The sequence below is a fragment of the Oncorhynchus masou genome, unplaced genomic scaffold (genome assembly GCF_036934945.1).
Source record: "Oncorhynchus masou masou isolate Uvic2021 unplaced genomic scaffold, UVic_Omas_1.1 unplaced_scaffold_3018, whole genome shotgun sequence".
In the NCBI taxonomy this organism is placed as follows: Eukaryota; Metazoa; Chordata; class Actinopteri; order Salmoniformes; family Salmonidae; genus Oncorhynchus; species Oncorhynchus masou.
This window is the reverse complement of record NW_027009437.1, coordinates 5,001-25,485: the sequence shown is the minus strand read 5'-3', so window position 1 is coordinate 25,485 and position 20,485 is coordinate 5,001. Positions and strand designations below refer to the sequence as shown.

Genomic DNA, 20,485 nt, shown 5'->3' with positions numbered 1-20,485 from the left:
ATATCCTGTTTATATATCCTGTATATATCCTGTATATATCCTGTATATATCCTGTATATATCCTCTGTATCCTGTATATATCCTGTATATATCCTGTATATATCCTGTATATATCCTGTAGATATCCTGTATATATCCTGTATATATCCTGTATATCCTGTATATATCCTGTATATATCCTGTATATATCCTCTGTATCCTGTATATATCCTGTATATATCCTGTATATCCTGTATATATCCTGTATATATCCTGTATATATCCTGTATATATCCTGTATATATCCTGTATATATCCTGTATGTATCCTGTATATATCCTGTATATATCCTGTATATCCTGTATATATCCTCTATATCCTGTATATATCCTGTATATATCCTGTATATCCTGTATATATCCTGTATATATCCTGTATATATCCTGTATATATCCTGTATATATCCTGTATATATCCTCTATATCCTGTATATATCCTGTATATCCTGTATATATCCTGTATGTATCCTGTATATATCCTGTATATATCCTGTATATATCCTGTGTATATCCTGTATATATCCTGTATATATCCTGTATATCCTGTATATATCCTGTATATATCCTGTATATATCCTGTATATATCCTGTATATCCTGTATATATCCTGTATATATCCTGTATATATCCTGTATATATCTTGTATATATCCTCTATATCCTGTATATATCCTGTATATATCCTGTATATATCCTGTATATATCCTCTATATCCTGTATATATCCTGTATATATCCTCTATATCCTGTATATATCCTGTATATATCCTCTATATCCTGTATATATCCTGTATATATCCTCTATATCCTGTATATATCCTGTATATATCCTGTATATATCCTCTATATCCTGTATATCCTGTATATATCCTCTATATCCTGTATATATCCTGTATATATCCTGTATATATCCTGTATATCCTGTATATATCCTGTATATCCTGTATATATCCTGTATATATCCTGTATATATCCTGTATATATCCTGTATATATCCTGTATATCCTGTATATATCCTCTATATCCTGTATATATCCTGTATATATCTTGTATATATCCTATATATCCTGTATATATCCTGTGTATATCCTGTATATATCCTGTATATATCCTGTATATATCCTGTATATATCCTGTATATATCCTGTATATATCCTGTATATATCCTGTATATCCTGTATATATCCTCTATATCCTGTATATATCCTATATATATCTTGTATATATCCTATATATCCTGTATATATCCTGTATATATCCTGTATATATCCTGTATATATCCTGTATATATCCTGTATATATCTTGTATATATCCTGTGTATATCCTGTATATATCCTGTATATATCCTCTATATCCTGTATATATCCTGTATATATCCTGTATATATCTTGTATATATCCTCTATATCCTGTATATATCTTGTATATATCCTATATATCCTGTATATATCCTATATATCCTGTATATATCCTCTATATCCTGTATATATCCTGTATATATCCTGTATATATCCTATATATCCTGTATATATCCTGTGTATATCCTGTATATATCCTCTATATATCCTGTATATATCCTGTATATATCCTCTATATATCCTGTATATATCCTGTATATATCCTGTATATATCCTGTATATATCCTGTATATATCCTGTATATATCCTATATATCCTGTATATATCCTGTGTATATCCTGTATATATCCTGTATATATCCTCTATATATCCTGTATGTATCCTGTATATATCCTGTATATCCTGTATATATCCTGTATATATCCTGTATATATCCTATATATCCTGTATATATCCTGTGTATATCCTGTATATATCCTTTATATATCCTGTATATATCCTGTATATATCCTGTATATATCCTGTGTATATCCTGTATATATCCTGTATATATCCTGTATATATCCTGTGTATATCCTGTATATATCCTCTATATATCCTGTATATATCCTGTATATATCTTGTATATATCCTGTATATATCCTATATATCCTGTATATATCCTGTATATATCCTGTATATATCCTGTATATATCCTGTATATATCCTGTATATATCCTATATATCCTGTATATATCCTGTATATATCCTGTATATATCCTGTATATATCCTGTATATATCCTGTATATATCCTGTATATATCCTGTATATATCCTCTATATATCCTGTATATATCCTGTATATATCCTGTATATATCCTGTATATATCCTGTATATATCCTATATATCCTGTATATATCCTGTATGTATCCTGTATATATCCTGTATATAGAACACACCTTGACTTGCAGCATCCCTCTACATTGCAGCAGGTATCCTCCTATCTCCTCTAGGAGGTAGAATGTACTGGAGCTGACCTGAATCTTGAGGGCTGTATGGGGAGAGACCAACCACTTCCTTAGCATTAGCTTCTACAGTCACTGCCATAGAAATACTATGGTACCAGTGGAATTACTTCCTTAGCATTAGCTTCCACTTTCATGGTGATAGAGATCGTCTATTTACTTTTATAAACTGGGTGGTTCGAGCCCTGAATGCTGATTGGCTGACAGCAGACAGTATACCACGGGTATGGCAAAACATGTATTTTTACTGCTCTAACTACGTTGGTAACCAGTTTATAATGGCAATAAGGCACCTCGGGGGTTTGTGTTATATCGCCAATATACCACGACTAAGGGCTGTATCCAGGCACTCCACATTGCGTCGTGCTTCAGAACAGCCCTTTGATGTGGTATATTGGTCATATATTGTCACTGTGGAATCACTTCCTTAGCATTACCATCTAAAGTCACCACGGAAAAACACTTCCTTAGCATTAGCATCAACCCTCACTGCCATAAAGATCCTATGTTCCCTGTGGGAACACTTCCTTAGCATGATTACCCTCGCTGGTGGACTCCATCCTAGAGGAGGTGTTGACCGTGTCTCCAAACAGACAGTAGCGAGGCATCTTGGTCCCGACCACACCGGCTACCACTGGACCTGCAGGGAGGGAAGGGGGGCAAGAGGGTGGGTGTGTGTTTGTGCATGCAATCCTGTGTGTGTGTGTGTTACCTGAGTGTATCCCAGCCCGTATCTGTAGTTGTGTGTTGGGTTTGTGTGTGTGTGTGTGTGTGTGTGTGTGTGTGTGTGTGTGTGTGTGTTACCTGAGTGTATCCCAGCCCGTATCTGTAGTTGTGTGTTGGGTTTGTGTGTGTGTGTGTGTGTGTGTGTGTGTTACCTGAGTGTATCCCAGCCCGTATCTGTAGTTGTGTGTTGGGTGTGTGTGTGTGTGTGTGTTACCTGAGTGTATCCCAGCCCGTATCTGTAGTTGTGTGTGTGTGTGTGTGTGTGTGTGTTACCTGAGTGTATCCCAGCCCGTATCTGTAGTTGTGTGTTGGGTTTGTGTGGTATCCTGAAGGTCCGACACACACCGACCAGGTCCAGAGCCATGCTGGAGATCTCTGCTGCGTGCTGGATCCCATTCTCCCTGGGTATCCCAGACACCACCATGTCTACACACACACACATTGTTATTCAGTCATCTGCATGCTAGATCCCATTCTCCCTGGGTATCCCAGACACCACCATGTCTACACACACACACATTGTTATTCAGTCATCTGCATGCTAGATCCCATCCTCCCTGGGTATCCCAGACACCACCATGTCTACACACACACACATTGTTATTCAGTCATCTGCATGCTAGATCCCATCCTCCCTGGGTATCCCAGACACCACCATGTCTACACACACACACATTGTTATTCAGTCATCTGCATGCTGGATCCCGTCCTCCCTGGGTATCCCACATTAACATCACACAGATAAACTGGGAGTTTTACTGTAACCACGGTGATATACTCACAGGCATCCCCTATGGTCTCCACCTTGTACACGTCATAGTTGTCGATGATGTCATCAAAAGTCGTGTAGAGCTTATTGAGGAAGTCGACCACTTGGTAAGGAGTGCTGGTGCTGGAGAGGTGGGTGAACCCTACGATGTCACTACACACACACACACACACACACTGAGTACTGGTGCTGGAGAGGTGGGTGAACCCTACGATGTCACTACACACACACACACACACACTGAGTACTGGTGCTGGAGAGGTGGGTGAACCCTACGATGTCACTACACACACACACACACACACTGAGTACTGGTGCTGGAGAGGTGGGTGAACCCTACGATGTCACTACACACACACACACACACACACTGAGTACTGGTGCTGGAGAGGTGGGTGAACCCTACGATGTCACTACACACACACACACTGAGTGCTGGTGCTGGAGAGGTGGGTGAACCCTACGATGTCACTACACACACACACACACACACTGAGTACTGGTGCTGGAGAGGTGGGTGAACCCTACAATGCCACTACACACACACACACACACACTGAGTACTGGTGCTGGAGAGGTGGGTGAACCCTACGATGTCACTACACACACACACACACACTGAGTACTGGTGCTGGAGAGGTGGGTGAACCCTACGATGTCACTACACACACACACACACACACTGAGTACTGGTGCTGGAGAGGTGGGTGAACCCTGCTATGTTACTACACACAGTATAGAGAGAATCATTGGTAAAGGTAAGAGTTAGACTGAGAGTTAGGATTAGAGTTAGGATTAGATTTAGGATTAGAGTTAGGATTAGATTTAGGATTAGAGTTAGGATTAGATTTAGATGGAGTTAGGATTAGAGTTAGAGTTAGGATTAGATTTAGATAGAGTTAGGATTAGAGTTAGGATTAGATTTAGGTTTAGAGTTAGGATTATATTTAGATAGAGTTAGGATTAGAGCTAGATAGAGTTAGGATTAGATTTAGATAGAGTTAGGATTAGAGTTAGGATTAGATTTAGGATTAGAGTTAGATAGAGTTAGGATTAGATTTGGGATTAGAGTTAGGATTAGAGTTAGGATTAGATTTAGATAGAGTTAGGATTAGAGTTAGGATTAGAGTTAGGATTAGAGTTAGGATTAGAGTTAGATAGAGTTAGGATTAGAGTTAGGATTAGATTTAGGATTAGAGTTAGATAGAGTTAGGATTAGAGATAGGATTAGATTTAGATAGAGTTAGGATTAGAGATAGAGTTAGGGTTAGATTTAGAGTTAGGATTAGAGATAGAGTTAGGGTTAGATTTAGATAGAGTTAGGATTAGAGTTAGATAGAGTTAGGATTAGAGTTAGGATTGGATTTAGATAGAGTTAGGATTAGAGTTAGATAGATTTGGGATTAGAGTTAGGATTAGAGTTAGGATTAGATTTAGATAGAGTTAGGATTAGAGTTAGATAGAGTTAGGATTAGAGTTAGATAGAGTTAGGATTAGAGTTAGATAGAGTTAGGATTAGATATAGGATTAGAGTTAGGATTAGAGTTAGATAGAGTTAGGATTAGAGTTAGATAGATTTGGGATTAGAGTTAGGATTAGAGTTAGGATTAGAGTTAGGATTAGAGTTAGATAGAGTTAGGATTAGAGTTAGATAGAGTTAGGATTAGAGATAGGATTAGATTTAGATAGAGTTAGGATTAGAGATAGAGTTAGATTTAGATAGTTAGGATTAGAGATAGAGTTAGGGTTAGATTTAGAGTTAGGATTAGAGATAGGGTTAGATTTAGAGTTAGCATTAGAGATAGAGTTAGGGTTAGATTTAGAGTTAGGATTAGAGATACAGTTAGGGTTAGATTTAGAGTTAGGCATAGAATTAGGATTAGATTTAGAGCTAGCCTCGGTCCTCAATTCTAGCCTCTGTCTGTCTGTCTGTCCCCTCCCTTCCTTCATTATCTCTCTCACCTGAAGAAGACAGTAGCGCTCACATAACTCTGGGCCTGCAATGGTTTCCCCTGCCTCAGATCGTCAGCTACCTGCTTCGGGAGCATACCTGCACACACACACACACACACACACACACACACACACACACACACACACACACACACACACACACACACACACACACACACACACACACACAGATAGAGGCACATTTGTTTCACTGGCACAACCACACTATCAATGTGCAACAGAGGAAAAACTCTCCCCAAAATGGCTTCCGCTCAATGGGGAATAATAACAGATTAGATCCAAGATGGCGTCCGTACTGTAGAGCAGTCGGTCAGTCTTCTGTTTCTCATGCATCAAATCCTGGGTCCTCTCTGCTACCAGGACCTCCAGGTGCTTACTGTATTTCTCCATCTACACACACACACACACACACACACACACACACACACACACACACACACACACACACACACACACACACACACACACACACACACACACACACACACACACACACACACACACACACACACACACACAGGCTGAAAGGGTTGTTTCATGGTTGAGATTGGGGTTAGTTTGTTTTAACATTGTTGTGAGTTTCTGATAACTTTTGAAAAGGTTGCTACTGGGTTGTGCGAACGTCTTTGTAACATTGTGTGAAGGTCGTTTTAAAGTTGTGTAAACGTTGCTGTGACGTCGCCTCTAGGTCGTACCAGGTTCATCATCATGTCCACAGGGCTAACTTTATTGGGGTTGATCCGATAGACGAACTTCCTGATCTGCTCGAAGGTGGGCCGGTGGACTGGGTTATGAGACCGGCACCTTCTGATGAGCTACGGCAACACGGAGGGGACACACAACACACACAACTCACACAGTCGTCTATATCAGACACTCGGGGAATAAACCTCCGTACTTCCATGTATTCTGCAGGACACACAACACACACCCTTCCCCTCCGTACCTCGACGTACTCTGCGGGACAGGGACAGGTGTTGTCGGCCTTGCCGGAGATTAGTTCTGGGAGTGGGGGGCACCAAGCACTCTCGAGAGAACTGTCCTCAACCTGGGGAGGGAGAGGGGGAGGGGGAGAGGGAGAGGGAGAGGGAGAGGGGGAGGGGGAGGGAAAGAGAGGTGGGGAGGGAGGGAGGGGGAGTGGGGGAAGGGGAAGGGGAGGGAGAGGGGGAGAGGGAGGGAAAGAGAGGTGGGGAGGAAGAAAGAGAGAGGGGGAGAGAGAGAGGGAGGGAGGGAGGGAGGGAGGGAGGGAGGGGGAGAGATGGAGAGGGGGAAGGGGAAGGGGAGGGAGAGGGGGTGAGGGAGGTGGAGGGAGGGGGAAGGGAGGGAAAGAGATGGTGAAAATACATCTAACTAATGGTTCATAGAAAGGAACTGTGTATGAATGGAGGGTGAATGGAGGGTGAATGGAGGGTGAATGGAGGGTGAATGGAGGGTGAATGGAGGGTGAATGGAGGGTGAATGGAGGGTGAATGGATGGTGAATGGATGTGGAATGGATGGTGAATGGATGTGGAATGGATGGTGAATGGGGGGTGAATGGGGGGTGAATGGATGGTGAATGGAGGGTGAATGGAGGGTGAATGGAGGGTGAATGGAGGGTGAATGGAGGGTGAATGGATGGTGAACGGAGGGTGAATGGATGTGGAATGGATGGTGAATGGGGGGTGAATGGGGGGTGAATGGAGGGTGAATGGAGGGTGAATGGATGGTGAATGGATGTGGAATGGATGGTGAATGGGGGGTGAATGGGGGTGAATGGAGGGTGAATGGATGGTGAATGGATGTGGAATGGATGGTGAATGGAGGGTGAATGGATGGTGAATGGAGGGTGAATGGATGGTGAATGGAGGGTGAATGGAGGGTGAATGGATGGTGAATGGATGTGGAATGGATGGTGAATGGATGTGGAATGGATGGTGAATGGGGGTGAATGGGGGTGAATGGAGGGTGAATGGATGGTGAATGGATGTGGAATGGATGGTGAATGGAGGGTGAATGGATGTGGAATGGATGGTGAATGGATGTGGAATGGATGGTGAATGGATGGTGAATGGATGTGGAATGGATGGTGAATGGAGGGTGAATGGAGGGTGAATGGATGGTGAATGGAGGGTGAATGGAGGGTGAATGGAGGGTGAATGGATGGTGAATGGAGGGTGAATGGAGGGTGAATGGATGGTGAATGGATGGTGAATGGAGGGTGAATGGAGGGTGAATGGATGGTGAATGGATGTGGAATGGATGGTGAATGGAGGGTGAATGGAGGGTGAATGGATGTGGAATGGATGTGGAATGGATGGTGAATGGAGGGTGAATGGATGGTGAACGGAGGGTGAACGGATGTGGAATGGATGGTGAATGGATGTGGAATGGATGGTGAATGGATGGTGAATGGATGGTGAATGGAGGGTGAATGGATGATGAATGGATGGTGAATGGAGGGTGAATGGATGGTGAATGGAGGGTGAATGGAGGGTGAATGGATGTGGAATGGATGGTGAATGGAGGGTGAATGGAGGGTGAATGGAGGGTGAATGGATGGTGAATGGATGTGGAATGGAGGGTGAATGGATGGTGAATGGATGTGGAATGGAGGGTGAATGGATGTGGAATGGATGGTGAATGGAGGGTGAATGGATGGTGAATGGATGGTGAATGGATGTGGAATGGATGGTGAATGGATGGTGAATGGATGGTGAATGGGGGGTGAATGGATGGTGAATGGAGGGTGAATGGATGGTGAATGGATGTGGAATGGAGTGTGAATGGAGGGTGAATGGATGAGGTGAATGGATGGTGAATGGATGGTGAATGGAGGGTGAATGGATGGTGAATGGATGTGGAATGGATGGTGAATGGATGGTGAATGGAGGGTGAATGGAGGGTGAATGGATGGTGAATGGATGGTGAATGGGGGGTGAATGGAGGGTGAATGGAGGGTGAATGGATGGTGAATGGATGGTGAATGGGGGGTGAATGGATGGTGAATGGATGGTGAATGGATGGTGAATGGATGGTGAATGGAGGGTGAATGGATGGTGAATGGATGGTGAATGGGGGTGAATGGATGTGGAATGGAGGGTGAATGGAGGGTGAATGGATGGTGAATGGATGGTGAATGGAGGGTTAATGGAGGGTGAATGGATGGTGAATGGATGGTGAATGGGGGGTGAATGGATGGTGAATGGATGGTGAATGGATGGTGAATGGATGGTGAATGGAGGGTGAATGGATGGTGAATGGATGTGGAATGGATGGTGAATGGAGGGTGAATGGAGGGTGAATGGATGGTGAATGGAGGGTGAATGGAGGGTGAATGGATGGTGAATGGATGGTGAATGGGGGGTGAATGGATGGTGAATGGATGGTGAATGGAGGGTGAATGGATGGTGAATGGATGGTGAATGGAGGGTGAATGGATGTGGAATGGAGGGTGAATGGAGGGTGAATGGGGGTGAATGGATGTGGAATGGAGGGTGATTGGGGGGTGAATGGATGTGGAATGGAGGGTGAATGGGGGTGAATGGAGGGTGAATGGATGGTGAATGGAGGGTGAATGGAGGGTGAATGGTGGGTGAATGGATGTGGAATGGAGGGTGAATGGGGGTGAATGGATGTGGAATGGAGGGTGAATGGATGGTGAATGGAGGGTGAATGGTTTTGGAATGGAGGGTGAATGGGGGTGAATGGTTTTGGAATGGAGGGTGAATGGGGGTGAATGGATGGTGAATGGGGGTGAATGGAGGGTGAATGGATGGTGAATGGAGGGTGAATGGATGGTGAACGGAGGGTGAATGGATGGTGAATGGATGGTGAATGGATGGTGAATGGAGGGTGAATGGATGGTGAATGGAGGGTGAATGGAGGGTGAATGGATGTGGAATGGATGTGGAATGGATGGTGAATGGATGGTGAATGGAGGGTGAATGGATGGTGAATGGATGGTGAATGGATGTGGAATGGATGGTGAATGGGGGTGAATGGATGGTGAATGGAGGGTGAATGGATGGTGAACGGAGGGTGAATGGATGGTGAATGGAGGGTGAATGGAGGGTGAATGGATGGTGAATGGATGGTGAATGGAGGGTGAATGGAGGGTGAATGGATGTGGAATGGATGGTGAATGGATGTGGAATGGATGGTGAATGGAGGGTGAATGGAGGGTGAATGGATGGTGAATGGATGGTGAATGGATGTGGAATGGATGGTGAATGGGGTGAATGGATGGTGAATGGAGGGTGAATGGGGGGTGAATGGATGGTGAATGGGGGTGAATGGATGGTGAATGGATGTGGAATGGGGGTGAATGGATGGTGAATGGATGTGGAATGGATGGTGAATGGGGGTGAATGGAGGGTGAATGGATGGTGAATGGATGTGGAATGGATGGTGAATGGATGGTGAATGGAGGGTGAATGGATGATGAATGGGGGTGAATGGATGGTGAATGGATGTGGAATGGATGTGGAATGGATGGTGAATGGGGGTGAATGGAGGGTGAATGGAGGGTGAATGGATGGTGAATGGATGGTGAATGGAGGGTGAATGGATGGTGAATGGATGTGGAATGGATGGTGAATGGAGGGTGAATGGATGGTGAATGGAGGGTGAATGGAGGGTGAATGGGGGGTGAATGGATGGTGAATGGAGGGTGAATGGGGGTGAATGGAGGGTGAATGGATGGTGAATGGAGGGTGAATGGATGGTGAATGGATGTGGAATGGATGGTGAATGGGGGGTGAATGGAGGGGTGAATGGATGGTGAATGGATGTGGAATGGATGATGAATGGATGTGTAATGGAGGGTGAATGGGGGGTGAATGGAGGGTGAATGGAGGGTGAATAGATGGTGAATGGATGGTGAATGGAGGGTGAATGGAGGGTGAATGGATGGTGAATGGAGGGTGAATGGAGGGTGAATGGATGGTGAATGGGGGTGAATGGAGGGTGAATGGATGGTGAATGGATGGTGAATGGATGGTGAATGGAGGGTGAATGGATGGTGAATGGAGGGTGAATGGGGGTGAATGGAGGGTGAATGGGGGTGAATGGATGTGGAATGGAGGGTGAATGGAGGGTGAATGGATGGTGAATGGAGGGTGAATGGGGGTGAATGGATGTGGAATGGAGGGTGAATGGAGGGTGAATGGATGGTGAATGGAGGGTGAATGGATGGTGAATGGAGGGTGAATGGGGTGTGAATGGATGTGGAATGGATGGTGAATGGAGGGTGAATGGGGGGTGAATGGAGGGTGAATGGATGGTGAATGGAGGGTAAATGGATGGTGAATGGAGGGTGAATGGAGGGTGAATGGATGTGGAATGGATGGTGAATGGAGGGTGAATGGATGTGGAATGGAGGGTGAATGGAGGGTGAATGTATGGTGAATGGAGGGTGATTGGAGGGTGAATGGAGGGTGAATGGATGGTGAATGGAGGGTAAATGGATGGTGAATGGAGGGTGAATGGAGGGTGAATGGATGTGGAATGGATGGTGAATGGAGGGTGAATGGATGTGGAATGGAGGGTGAATGGAGGGTGAATGGATGGTGAATGGAGGGTGAATGGGGTGAATGGAGGGTGAATGGGGGGTGAATGGATGTGGAATGGAGGGTGAATTGAGGGTGAATGGATGGTGAATGGAGGGTGAATGGGGGTGAATGGATGTGGAATGGAGGGTGAATGGAGGGTGAATGGATGGTGAATGGAGGGTGAATGGATGGTGAATGGAGGGTGAATGGGGTGTGAATGGATGTGGAATGGATGGTGAATGGAGGGTGAATGGGGGTGAATGGAGGGTGAATGGATGGTGAATGGAGGGTGAATGGATGGTGAATGGAGGGTGAATGGAGGGTGAATGGATGTGGAATGGATGGTGAATGGAGGGTGAATGGATGTGGAATGGAGGGTGAATGGAGGGTGAATGTATGGTGAATGGAGGGTGAATGGAGGGTGAATGGAGGGTGAATGGATGGTGAATGGAGGGTGAATGGAGGGTGAATGGATGTGGAATGGAGGGTGAATGGATGGTGAATGGAGGGTGAATGGGGGTGAATGGTTTTGGAATGGAGGGTGAATGGGGGTGAATGGATGGTGAATGGATGGTGAATGGAGGGTGAATGGGCGGTGAACCGGGGTGAATGGATGGTGAATGGAGGGTGAATGAAGGGTGAATGGGGGTGAATGGAGGGTGAATGGAGGGTGAATGGGGGGTGAATGGAGGGTGAATGGATGGTGAATGGGTGGGTGAATGGATGGTGAATGGGTGGGTGAATGGAGGGTGAATGGATGGTGAATGGGTGGGTGAATGGGGGTTAATGGAGGGTGAATGGATGGTGAATGGATGGTGAATGGATGGTGAATGGATGGTGATTGGGGGTGAATGGAGGGTGAATGGGGGGTGAATGGATGGTGAATGGAGGGTGAATGGATGGTGAACGGAGGGTGAACGGATGGTGAACGGATGGTGAACGGATGGTGAACGGAGGGTGAACGGATGGTGAACGGAGGGTGAACGGAGGGTGAACGGATGGTGAACGGATGGTGAACGGATGGTGAACGGAGGGTGAATGGAGGGTGAATGGATGTGGAATGGATGGTGAATGGATGTGGAATGGGGGGATGAATGGAGGGTGAATGGATGGTGAATGGATGGTGAATGGATGTGGAATGGATGGTGAATGGGGGTGAATGGATGGTGAATGGAGGGTGAATGGGGGGTGAATGGATGGTGAATGGGGGTGAATGGATGGTGAATGGATGTGGAATGGATGGTGAATGGGGGTGAATGGAGGGTGAATGGATGGTGAATGGATGTGGAATGGATGGTGAATGGGGGTGAATGGAGGGTGAATGGAGGGTGAATGGATGGTGAATGGATGGTGAATGGAGGGTGAATGGATGGTGAATGGATGTGGAATGGATGGTGAATGGAGGGTGAATGGATGGTGAATGGAGGGTGAATGGAGGGTGAATGGGGGGTGAATGGATGGTGAATGGAGGGTGAATGGGGGTGAATGGAGGGTGAATGGATGGTGAATGGAGGGTGAATGGATGGTGAATGGATGGTGAATGGAGGGTGAATGGATGGTGAATGGATGTGGAATGGATGGTGAATGGAGGGTGAATGGATGGTGAATGGAGGGTGAATGGAGGGTGAATGGAGGGTGAATGGGGGGTGAATGGGGGTGAATGGGGGTGAATGGATGGTGAATGGATGGTGAATGGATGGTGAATGGATGGTGAATGGATGGTGAATGGATGGTGAAATGGATGGATGGTGAATGGGGGGTGAATGGATGGTGAATGGATGGTGAATGGAGGGTGAATGGATGGTGAATGGATGGTGAATGGATGGTGAATGGGGGGTGAATGGATGAATGGAGGTGAATGGATGGTGAATGGATGGTGAATGGATGGTGAATGGATGGTGAATGGATGGTGAATGGATGGTGAATGGATGGTGAATGGATGGAATGGATGGTGAATGGAGGGTGAATGGATGGTGAATGGATGGTGAATGGATGGTGAATGGATGGTGAATGGATGGTGAATGGATGGATGAATGGATGGTGAATGGATGGTGAATGGATGGTGAATGGATGGTGAATGGATGGTGAATGGATGGTGAATGGATGGTGAATGGATGGTGAATGGAGGGTGAATGGATGGTGAATGGATGGTGAATGGATGGTGAATGGATGGTGAATGGAGGGTGAATGGAGGGTGAATGGATGGTGAATGGATGGTGAATGGATGGTGAATGGAGGGTGAATGGAGGGTGAATGGATGGTGAATGGATGGTGAATGGAGGGTGAATGGATGGTGAATGGATGGTGAATGGAGGGTGAATGGATGGTGAATGGATGGTGAATGGATGGTGAATGGATGGTGAATGGATGGTGAATGGATGGTGAATGGATGGTGAATGGATGGTGAATGGAGGGTGAATGGATGGTGAATGGATGGTGAATGGAGGGTGAATGGATGGTGAATGGATGGTGAATGGATGGTGAATGGATGGTGAATGGAGGGTGAATGGATGGTGAATGGAGGGTGAATGGATGAATGGATGGAATGGAGGGGGAGAATGGAGGGTGAATGGAGGGTGAATGGATGGTGAATGGATGTGAATGGAGGGTGAATGGATGGTGAATGGATGTGGAATGGAGGGTGAATGGAGGGTGAATGGATGGTGAATGGAGGGTGAATGGATGGTGAATGGATGGTGAATGGATGGGTGAATGGAGGGTGAATGGATGGTGAATGGAGGGTGAATGGAGGGTGAATGGAGGGTGAATGGATGGTGAATGGATGGGAATGGAATGGGGTGAATGGATGTGAATGGAGGGTGAATGGGGGGAGGGTGAATGGAGGGTGAATGGAGGGTGAATGGGAATGGATGAATGGAGGGTGAATGGATGGTGAATGGAGGGAATGGAGGGTGAATGGAGGGTGAATGGTGGGTGAATGGATGAATGGAAATGGAGGGTGAATGGGGGTGAATGGATGTGGAATGGAGGGTGAATGGATGGTGAATGGAGGGTGAATGGGGGTGAATGGTTTTGGAATGGAGGGTGAATGGGGGTGAATGGTTTTGGAATGGAGGGTGAATGGGGGTGAATGGATGGTGAATGGGGGGTGAATGGAGGGTGAATGGATGGTGAATGGAGGGTGAATGGATGGTGAACGGAGGGTGAATGGATGGTGAATGGATGGTGAATGGAGGGTGAATGGATGGTGAATGGAGGGTGAATGGAGGGTGAATGGATGTGGAATGGATGTGGAATGGATGGTGAATGGATGGTGAATGGAGGGTGAATGGATGGTGAATGGATGGTGAATGGATGTGGAATGGATGGTGAATGGGGGGTGAATGGATGGTGAATGGAGGGTGAATGGATGGTGAACGGAGGGTGAATGGATGGTGAATGGAGGGTGAATGGAGGGTGAATGGATGGTAAATGGATGGTGAATGGATGGTGAATGGAGGGTGAATGGAGGGTGAATGGATGTGGAATGGATGGTGAATGGATGTGGAATGGATGGTGAATGGGGGTGAATGGAGGGTGAATGGATGGTGAATGGATGGTGAATGGATGTGGAATGGATGGTGAATGGGGTGAATGGATGGTGAATGGAGGGTGAATGGGGGGTGAATGGATGGTGAATGGGGGTGAATGGATGGTGAATGGATGTGGAATGGATGGTGAATGGGGGGTGAATGGAGGGTGAATGGATGGTGAATGGATGTGGAATGGATGGTGAATGGGGGTGAATGGAGGGTGAATGGAGGGTGAATGGATGGTGAATGGATGGTGAATGGAGGGTGAATGGATGGTGAATGGATGTGGAATGGATGGTGAATGGAGGGTGAATGGATGGTGAATGGAGGGTGAATGGAGGGTGAATGGGGGTGAATGGATGGTGAATGGAGGGTGAATGGGGGGTGAATGGAGGGTGAATGGATGGTGAATGGAGGGTGAATGGATGGTGAATGGATGTGGAATGGATGGTGAATGGAGGGTGAATGGATGGTGAATGGATGTGGAATGGATGGTGAATGGAGGGTGAATGGATGGTGAATGGAGGGTGAATGGAGGGTGAATGGGGGGTGAATGGATGGTGAATGGAGGGTGAATGGAGGGTGAATGGGGGTGAATGGATGGTGAATGGAGGGTGAATGGGGGTGAATGGAGGGTGAATGGATGGTGAATGGGGGTGAATGGATGGTGAATGGATGTGGAATGGATGTGGAATGGATGGTGAATGGGGGTGAATGGAGGGTGAATGGAGGGTGAATGGATGGTGAATGGATGGTGAATGGAGGGTGAATGGATGGTGAATGGATGTGGAATGGATGGTGAATGGAGGGTGAATGGATGGTGAATGGAGGGTGAATGGAGGGTGAATGGGGGTGAATGGATGGTGAATGGAGGGTGTATGGGGGTGAATGGAGGGTGAATGGATGGTGAATGGAGGGTGAATGGATGGTGAATGGATGTGGAATGGATGGTGAATGGGGGTGAGTGGAGGGTGAATGGATGGTGAATGGATGTGGAATGGATGGTGAATGGGGGGTGAATGGATGGTGAATGGATGTGGAATGGAGGGTGAATGGGGGTGAATGGAGGGTGAATGGATGGTGAATGGATGTGGAATGGATGATGAATGGATGTGGAATGGAGGGTGAATGGGGGTGAATGGAGGGTGAATGGAGGGTGAATAGATGGTGAATGGATGGTGAATGGAGGGTGAATGGAGGGTGAATGGATGGTGAATGGAGGGTGAATGGAGGGTGAATGGATGGTGAATGGGGGTGAATGGAGGGTGAATGGATGGTGAATGGATGGTGAATGGATGGTGAATGGAGGGTGAATGGATGGTGAATGGAGGGTGAATGGAGGGTGAATGGGGGGTGAATGGAGGGTGAATGGAGGGTGAATGGGGGTGAATGGTTTTGGAATGGAGGGTGAATGGGGGTGAATGGTTTTGGAATGGAGGGTGAATGGGGGTGAATGGATGGTGAATGGGGGTGAATGGAGGGTGAATGGAGGGTGAATGGAGGGTGAATGGGGGTGAATGGAGGGTGAATGGAGGGTGAATGGGGGTGAATGGAGGGTGAATGGGGGGTGAATGGATGGTGAATGGAGGGTGAATGGAGGGTGAATGGGGGTGAATGGAGGGTGAATGGGGGTGAATGGATGTGGAATGGAGGGTGAATGGGGTGAATGGATGTGTAATGGAGGGTGAATGGATGGTGAATGGAGGGTGAATGGGGGTGAATGGTTTTGGAATGGAGGGTGAATGGGGGTGAATGGATGGTGAATGGGGGGTGAATGGAGGGTGAATGGATGGTGAATGGAGGGTGAATGGGGTGAATGGAGGGTGAATGGGGGGTGAATGGATGTGGAATGGAGGGTGAATGGATGGTGAATGGAGGGTGAATGGATGGTGAATGGAGGGTGAATGGGGGTGAATGGAGGGTGAATGGGGGGTGAATGGATGTGGAATGGAGGGTGAATGGAGGGTGAATGGATGGTGAATGGAGGGTGAATGGGGGGTGAATGGATGTGGAATGGAGGGTGAATGGAGGGTGAATGGATGGTGAATGGAGGGTGAATGGATGGTGAATGGAGGGTGAATGGGGTGTGAATGGATGTGGAATGGATGGTGAATGGAGGGTGAATGGGGGTGAATGGAGGGTGAATGGATGGTGAATGGAGGGTAAATGGATGGTGAATGGAGGGTGAATGGAGGGTGAATGGATGTGGAATGGATGGTGAATGGAGGGTGAATGGATGTGGAATGGAGGGTGAATGGAGGGTGAATGTATGGTGAATGGAGGGTGAATGGAGGGTGAATGGAGGGTGAATGGATGGTGAATGGAGGGTAAATGGATGGTGAATGGAGGGTGAATGGAGGGTGAATGGATGTGGAATGGATGGTGAATGGAGGGTGAATGGATGTTGAATGGAGGGTGAATGGAGGGTGAATGGATGGTGAATGGAGGGTGAATGGGGTGAATGGAGGGTGAATGGGGGTGAATGGATGTGGAATGGAGGGTGAATGGAGGGTGAATGGATGGTGAATGGAGGGTGAATGGGGGTGAATGGATGTGGAATGGAGGGTGAATGGAGGGTGAATGGATGGTGAATGGAGGGTGAATGGATGGTGAATGGAGGGTGAATGGGGTGTGAATGGATGTGGAATGGATGGTGAATGGAGGGTGAATGGGGGGTGAATGGAGGGTGAATGGATGGTGAATGGAGGGTGAATGGATGGTGAATGGAGGGTGAATGGAGGGTGAATGGATGTGGAATGGATGGTGAATGGAGGGTGAATGGATGTGGAATGGAGGGTGAATGGAGGGTGAATGTATGGTGAATGGAGGGTGAATGGAGGGTGAATGGAGGGTGAATGGATGGTGAATGGAGGGTGAATGGAGGGTGAATGGATGTGGAATGGAGGGTGAATGGATGGTGAATGGAGGGTGAATGGGGGTGAATGGTTTTGGAATGGAGGGTGAATGGGGGGTGAATGGAGGGTGAATGGATGGTGAATGGAGGGTGAATGGGCGGTGAACCGGGGTGAATGGATGGTGAATGGAGGGTGAATGAAGGGTGAATGGGGGTGAATGGAGGGTGAATGGAGGGTGAATGGGGGGTGAATGGAGGGTGAATGGATGGTGAATGGGTGGGTGAATGGATGGTGAATGGGTGGGTGAATGGGGGTGAATGGAGGGTGCATGGAGGGTGAATGGATGGTGAATGGATGGTGAATGGGGGTGAATGGATGGTGAATGGAGGGTGAATGGGGGGTGAATGGAGGGTGAATGGATGGTGAATGGAGGGTGAATGGGGGGTGAATGGGGGTGAATGGATGGTGAATGGAGGGTGAATGGAGGGTGAATGGGGATGAATGGATGGTGAATGGAGGGTGAATGGAGGGTGAATGGATGGTGAATGGAGGGTGAATGGAGGGTGAATGGAGTGTGAATGGAGGGTGAATGGATGGTGAATGGGGGATGAATGGATGGTGAATGGAGGGTGAATGGATGGTGATTGGGGGGTGAATGGAGGGTGAATGGGGGTGAATGGATGGTGAATGGAGGGTGAATGGGGGGTGAATGGAGGGTGAATGGGGGATGAATGGATGGTGAATGGAGGGTGAATGGAGGGTGAATGGAGTGTGAATGGAGGGTGAATGGATGGTGAATGGGGGATGAATGGATGGTGAATGGAGGGTGAATGGATGGTGATTGGGGGGTGAATGGAGGGTGAATGGGGGATGAATGGATGGTGAATGGAGGGTGAATGGGTGGATGAATGGATGGTGAATGGAGGGTGAATGGAGGGTGAATGGATGGTGAATGGAGGGTGAATGGGGGGTGAACGGATGGTGAATGGAGGGTGAATGGAGGGTGAATGGAGGGTGAATGGGGGTGAATGGATGGTGAATGGATGGTGAATGGAGGGTGAATGGATGGTGAATGGGGGGTGAATGGATGGTGAATGGATGGTGAATGGAGGGTGAATGGGGGGTGAATGGATGGTGAATGGAGGGTGAATGGGGGTGAACGGATGGTGAACGGAGGGTGAATGTTGTCAGCTGGTATTATACATGGTTGCCTGGTTTGCAACTCAACAGAAACACAAACACACACACATAAACACACACCTACATGCCCCTTAAACAGTACAAACACACACACATAAACACACACCTACATGCCCCTTAAACAGTACAAACACACACACATAAACACACACCTACATGCGCCTTAAATAGTACAAACACACACACACAAACACACACCTACATGCCCCTTAAACAGTACACACACACACACACACACACAAACACAAACACACACAAACACACACCAGCATGCCACTTAAACAGTATACATACACATCCACACATTCCTCCTCCAACATCCACCTACCGGGACAGGGTCACTGCGAGTGGCTATCTCCAACAGAATTATAGAGTAGCTGGAAAGAGATATACAAGTTCATAGATACTTAAAGTGAAAGTGTGTGTGGTTAGGTCCATATGTTTGTATGTGTGGGTGCGTGTGTGTTGGTGTGCGTGTGTGTGTGGGTGCGTGTGTGTGGGTGCGTGTGTGTGGGTGTGTGTGTGTGGGTGCGTGTGTGTGTGTGTGTGTGTGTGGGTGCGTGTGTGTGTGTGTGTGGTGGGTGCGTGTGTGTGGGTGCGTGTGTGTGGGTGCGTGTGTGTGGGTGTGTGTGTGTGGGTGCGTGTGTGTGTGTGTGTGGGTGCGTGTGTGGGGTGCGTGTGTGTGGGTGCGTGTGTGTGGGTGTGTGTGTGTGGGTGCGTGTGTGTGGGTGCGTGTGTGTGGGTGTGTGTGTGTGGGTGCGTGTGTGGGTGTGTGTGCGGGTGTGTGTTTGTGTGTGTGTCACCTGAAGACGTCCCCGGGCAGGGTCGGTTCCTGGTTGGATGTCTGGCACTCAGGAGGCGTGTACACCTCTCTCAGTCTCATCTGATAGGATGACAGGGGTTCCGCTGCATCCTCCCTTCGATAGATGGTCAGACAGTAATCTGGAAAGAGGTTCAGACCAGCATTTGCTCTACCTTGCCTGGAGTGATAGATGGTGGGAGTTGTAGTTTTGTGACTATCAGATGGTGGGAGTAGTAGTTTTGTGACGATCAGATGGATGTAGTTGTAGTTTTGTGACGAACAGATGGTGGGCGTTGTAGTTTTGTGACTATCAGATGATGGGAGTTGTAGTTTTGTGACTATCAGATGGTGGGAGTTGTAGTTTTGTGACTATCAGATGGTGGGAGTTGTAGTTTTGTGACTATCAGATGGTGGGAGTTGTAGTTTTGTGACAATTAGATGGTGGGAGTTACAGTTTTGTGACTATAATATTGGTCATTAAGCCAGTCTAGCTCAATCGAAAACCGGTAAAATGTTTGAAATTAATTCAAATAGTATTTGAACCCAGGCCTGGCTAGGTTAAAAGTCAGAGGTGAGGCCATTGATTATAGGATAAAGGTCAGGGGTTAAAGGTTACCAGTGATCTTGCAGACCAGGCGGGCAGGTTTTACAGTGTACAGGCTAGGGATTATTACAGGTCAGGGGTTAAAGGTTACCA

At 47.0% G+C, this 20,485-nt stretch overlaps 1 protein-coding gene across 1 annotated transcript in view; it reads right to left on the bottom strand.

The window, feature by feature from the left end:
• LOC135534110 (atrial natriuretic peptide receptor 2-like) overlaps positions 1-20,485 on the bottom strand; it is a gene marked incomplete at its 5' end in the record, with an annotated part of 35,231 nt that overhangs the window by 11,603 nt on the left and 3,143 nt on the right. The window contains 10 exons of the mRNA XM_064961245.1: positions 2,334-2,425; positions 2,941-3,039; positions 3,399-3,551; positions 3,908-4,047; positions 5,857-5,944; positions 6,165-6,258; positions 6,564-6,683; positions 6,815-6,916; positions 19,315-19,363; positions 19,790-19,928. Of these exons, the coding sequence (XP_064817317.1) occupies positions 2,334-2,425; positions 2,941-3,039; positions 3,399-3,551; positions 3,908-4,047; positions 5,857-5,944; positions 6,165-6,258; positions 6,564-6,683; positions 6,815-6,916; positions 19,315-19,363; positions 19,790-19,928 (1,076 nt within the window). The remainder of the gene's footprint in view (positions 1-2,333; positions 2,426-2,940; positions 3,040-3,398; positions 3,552-3,907; positions 4,048-5,856; positions 5,945-6,164; positions 6,259-6,563; positions 6,684-6,814; positions 6,917-19,314; positions 19,364-19,789; positions 19,929-20,485) is intronic.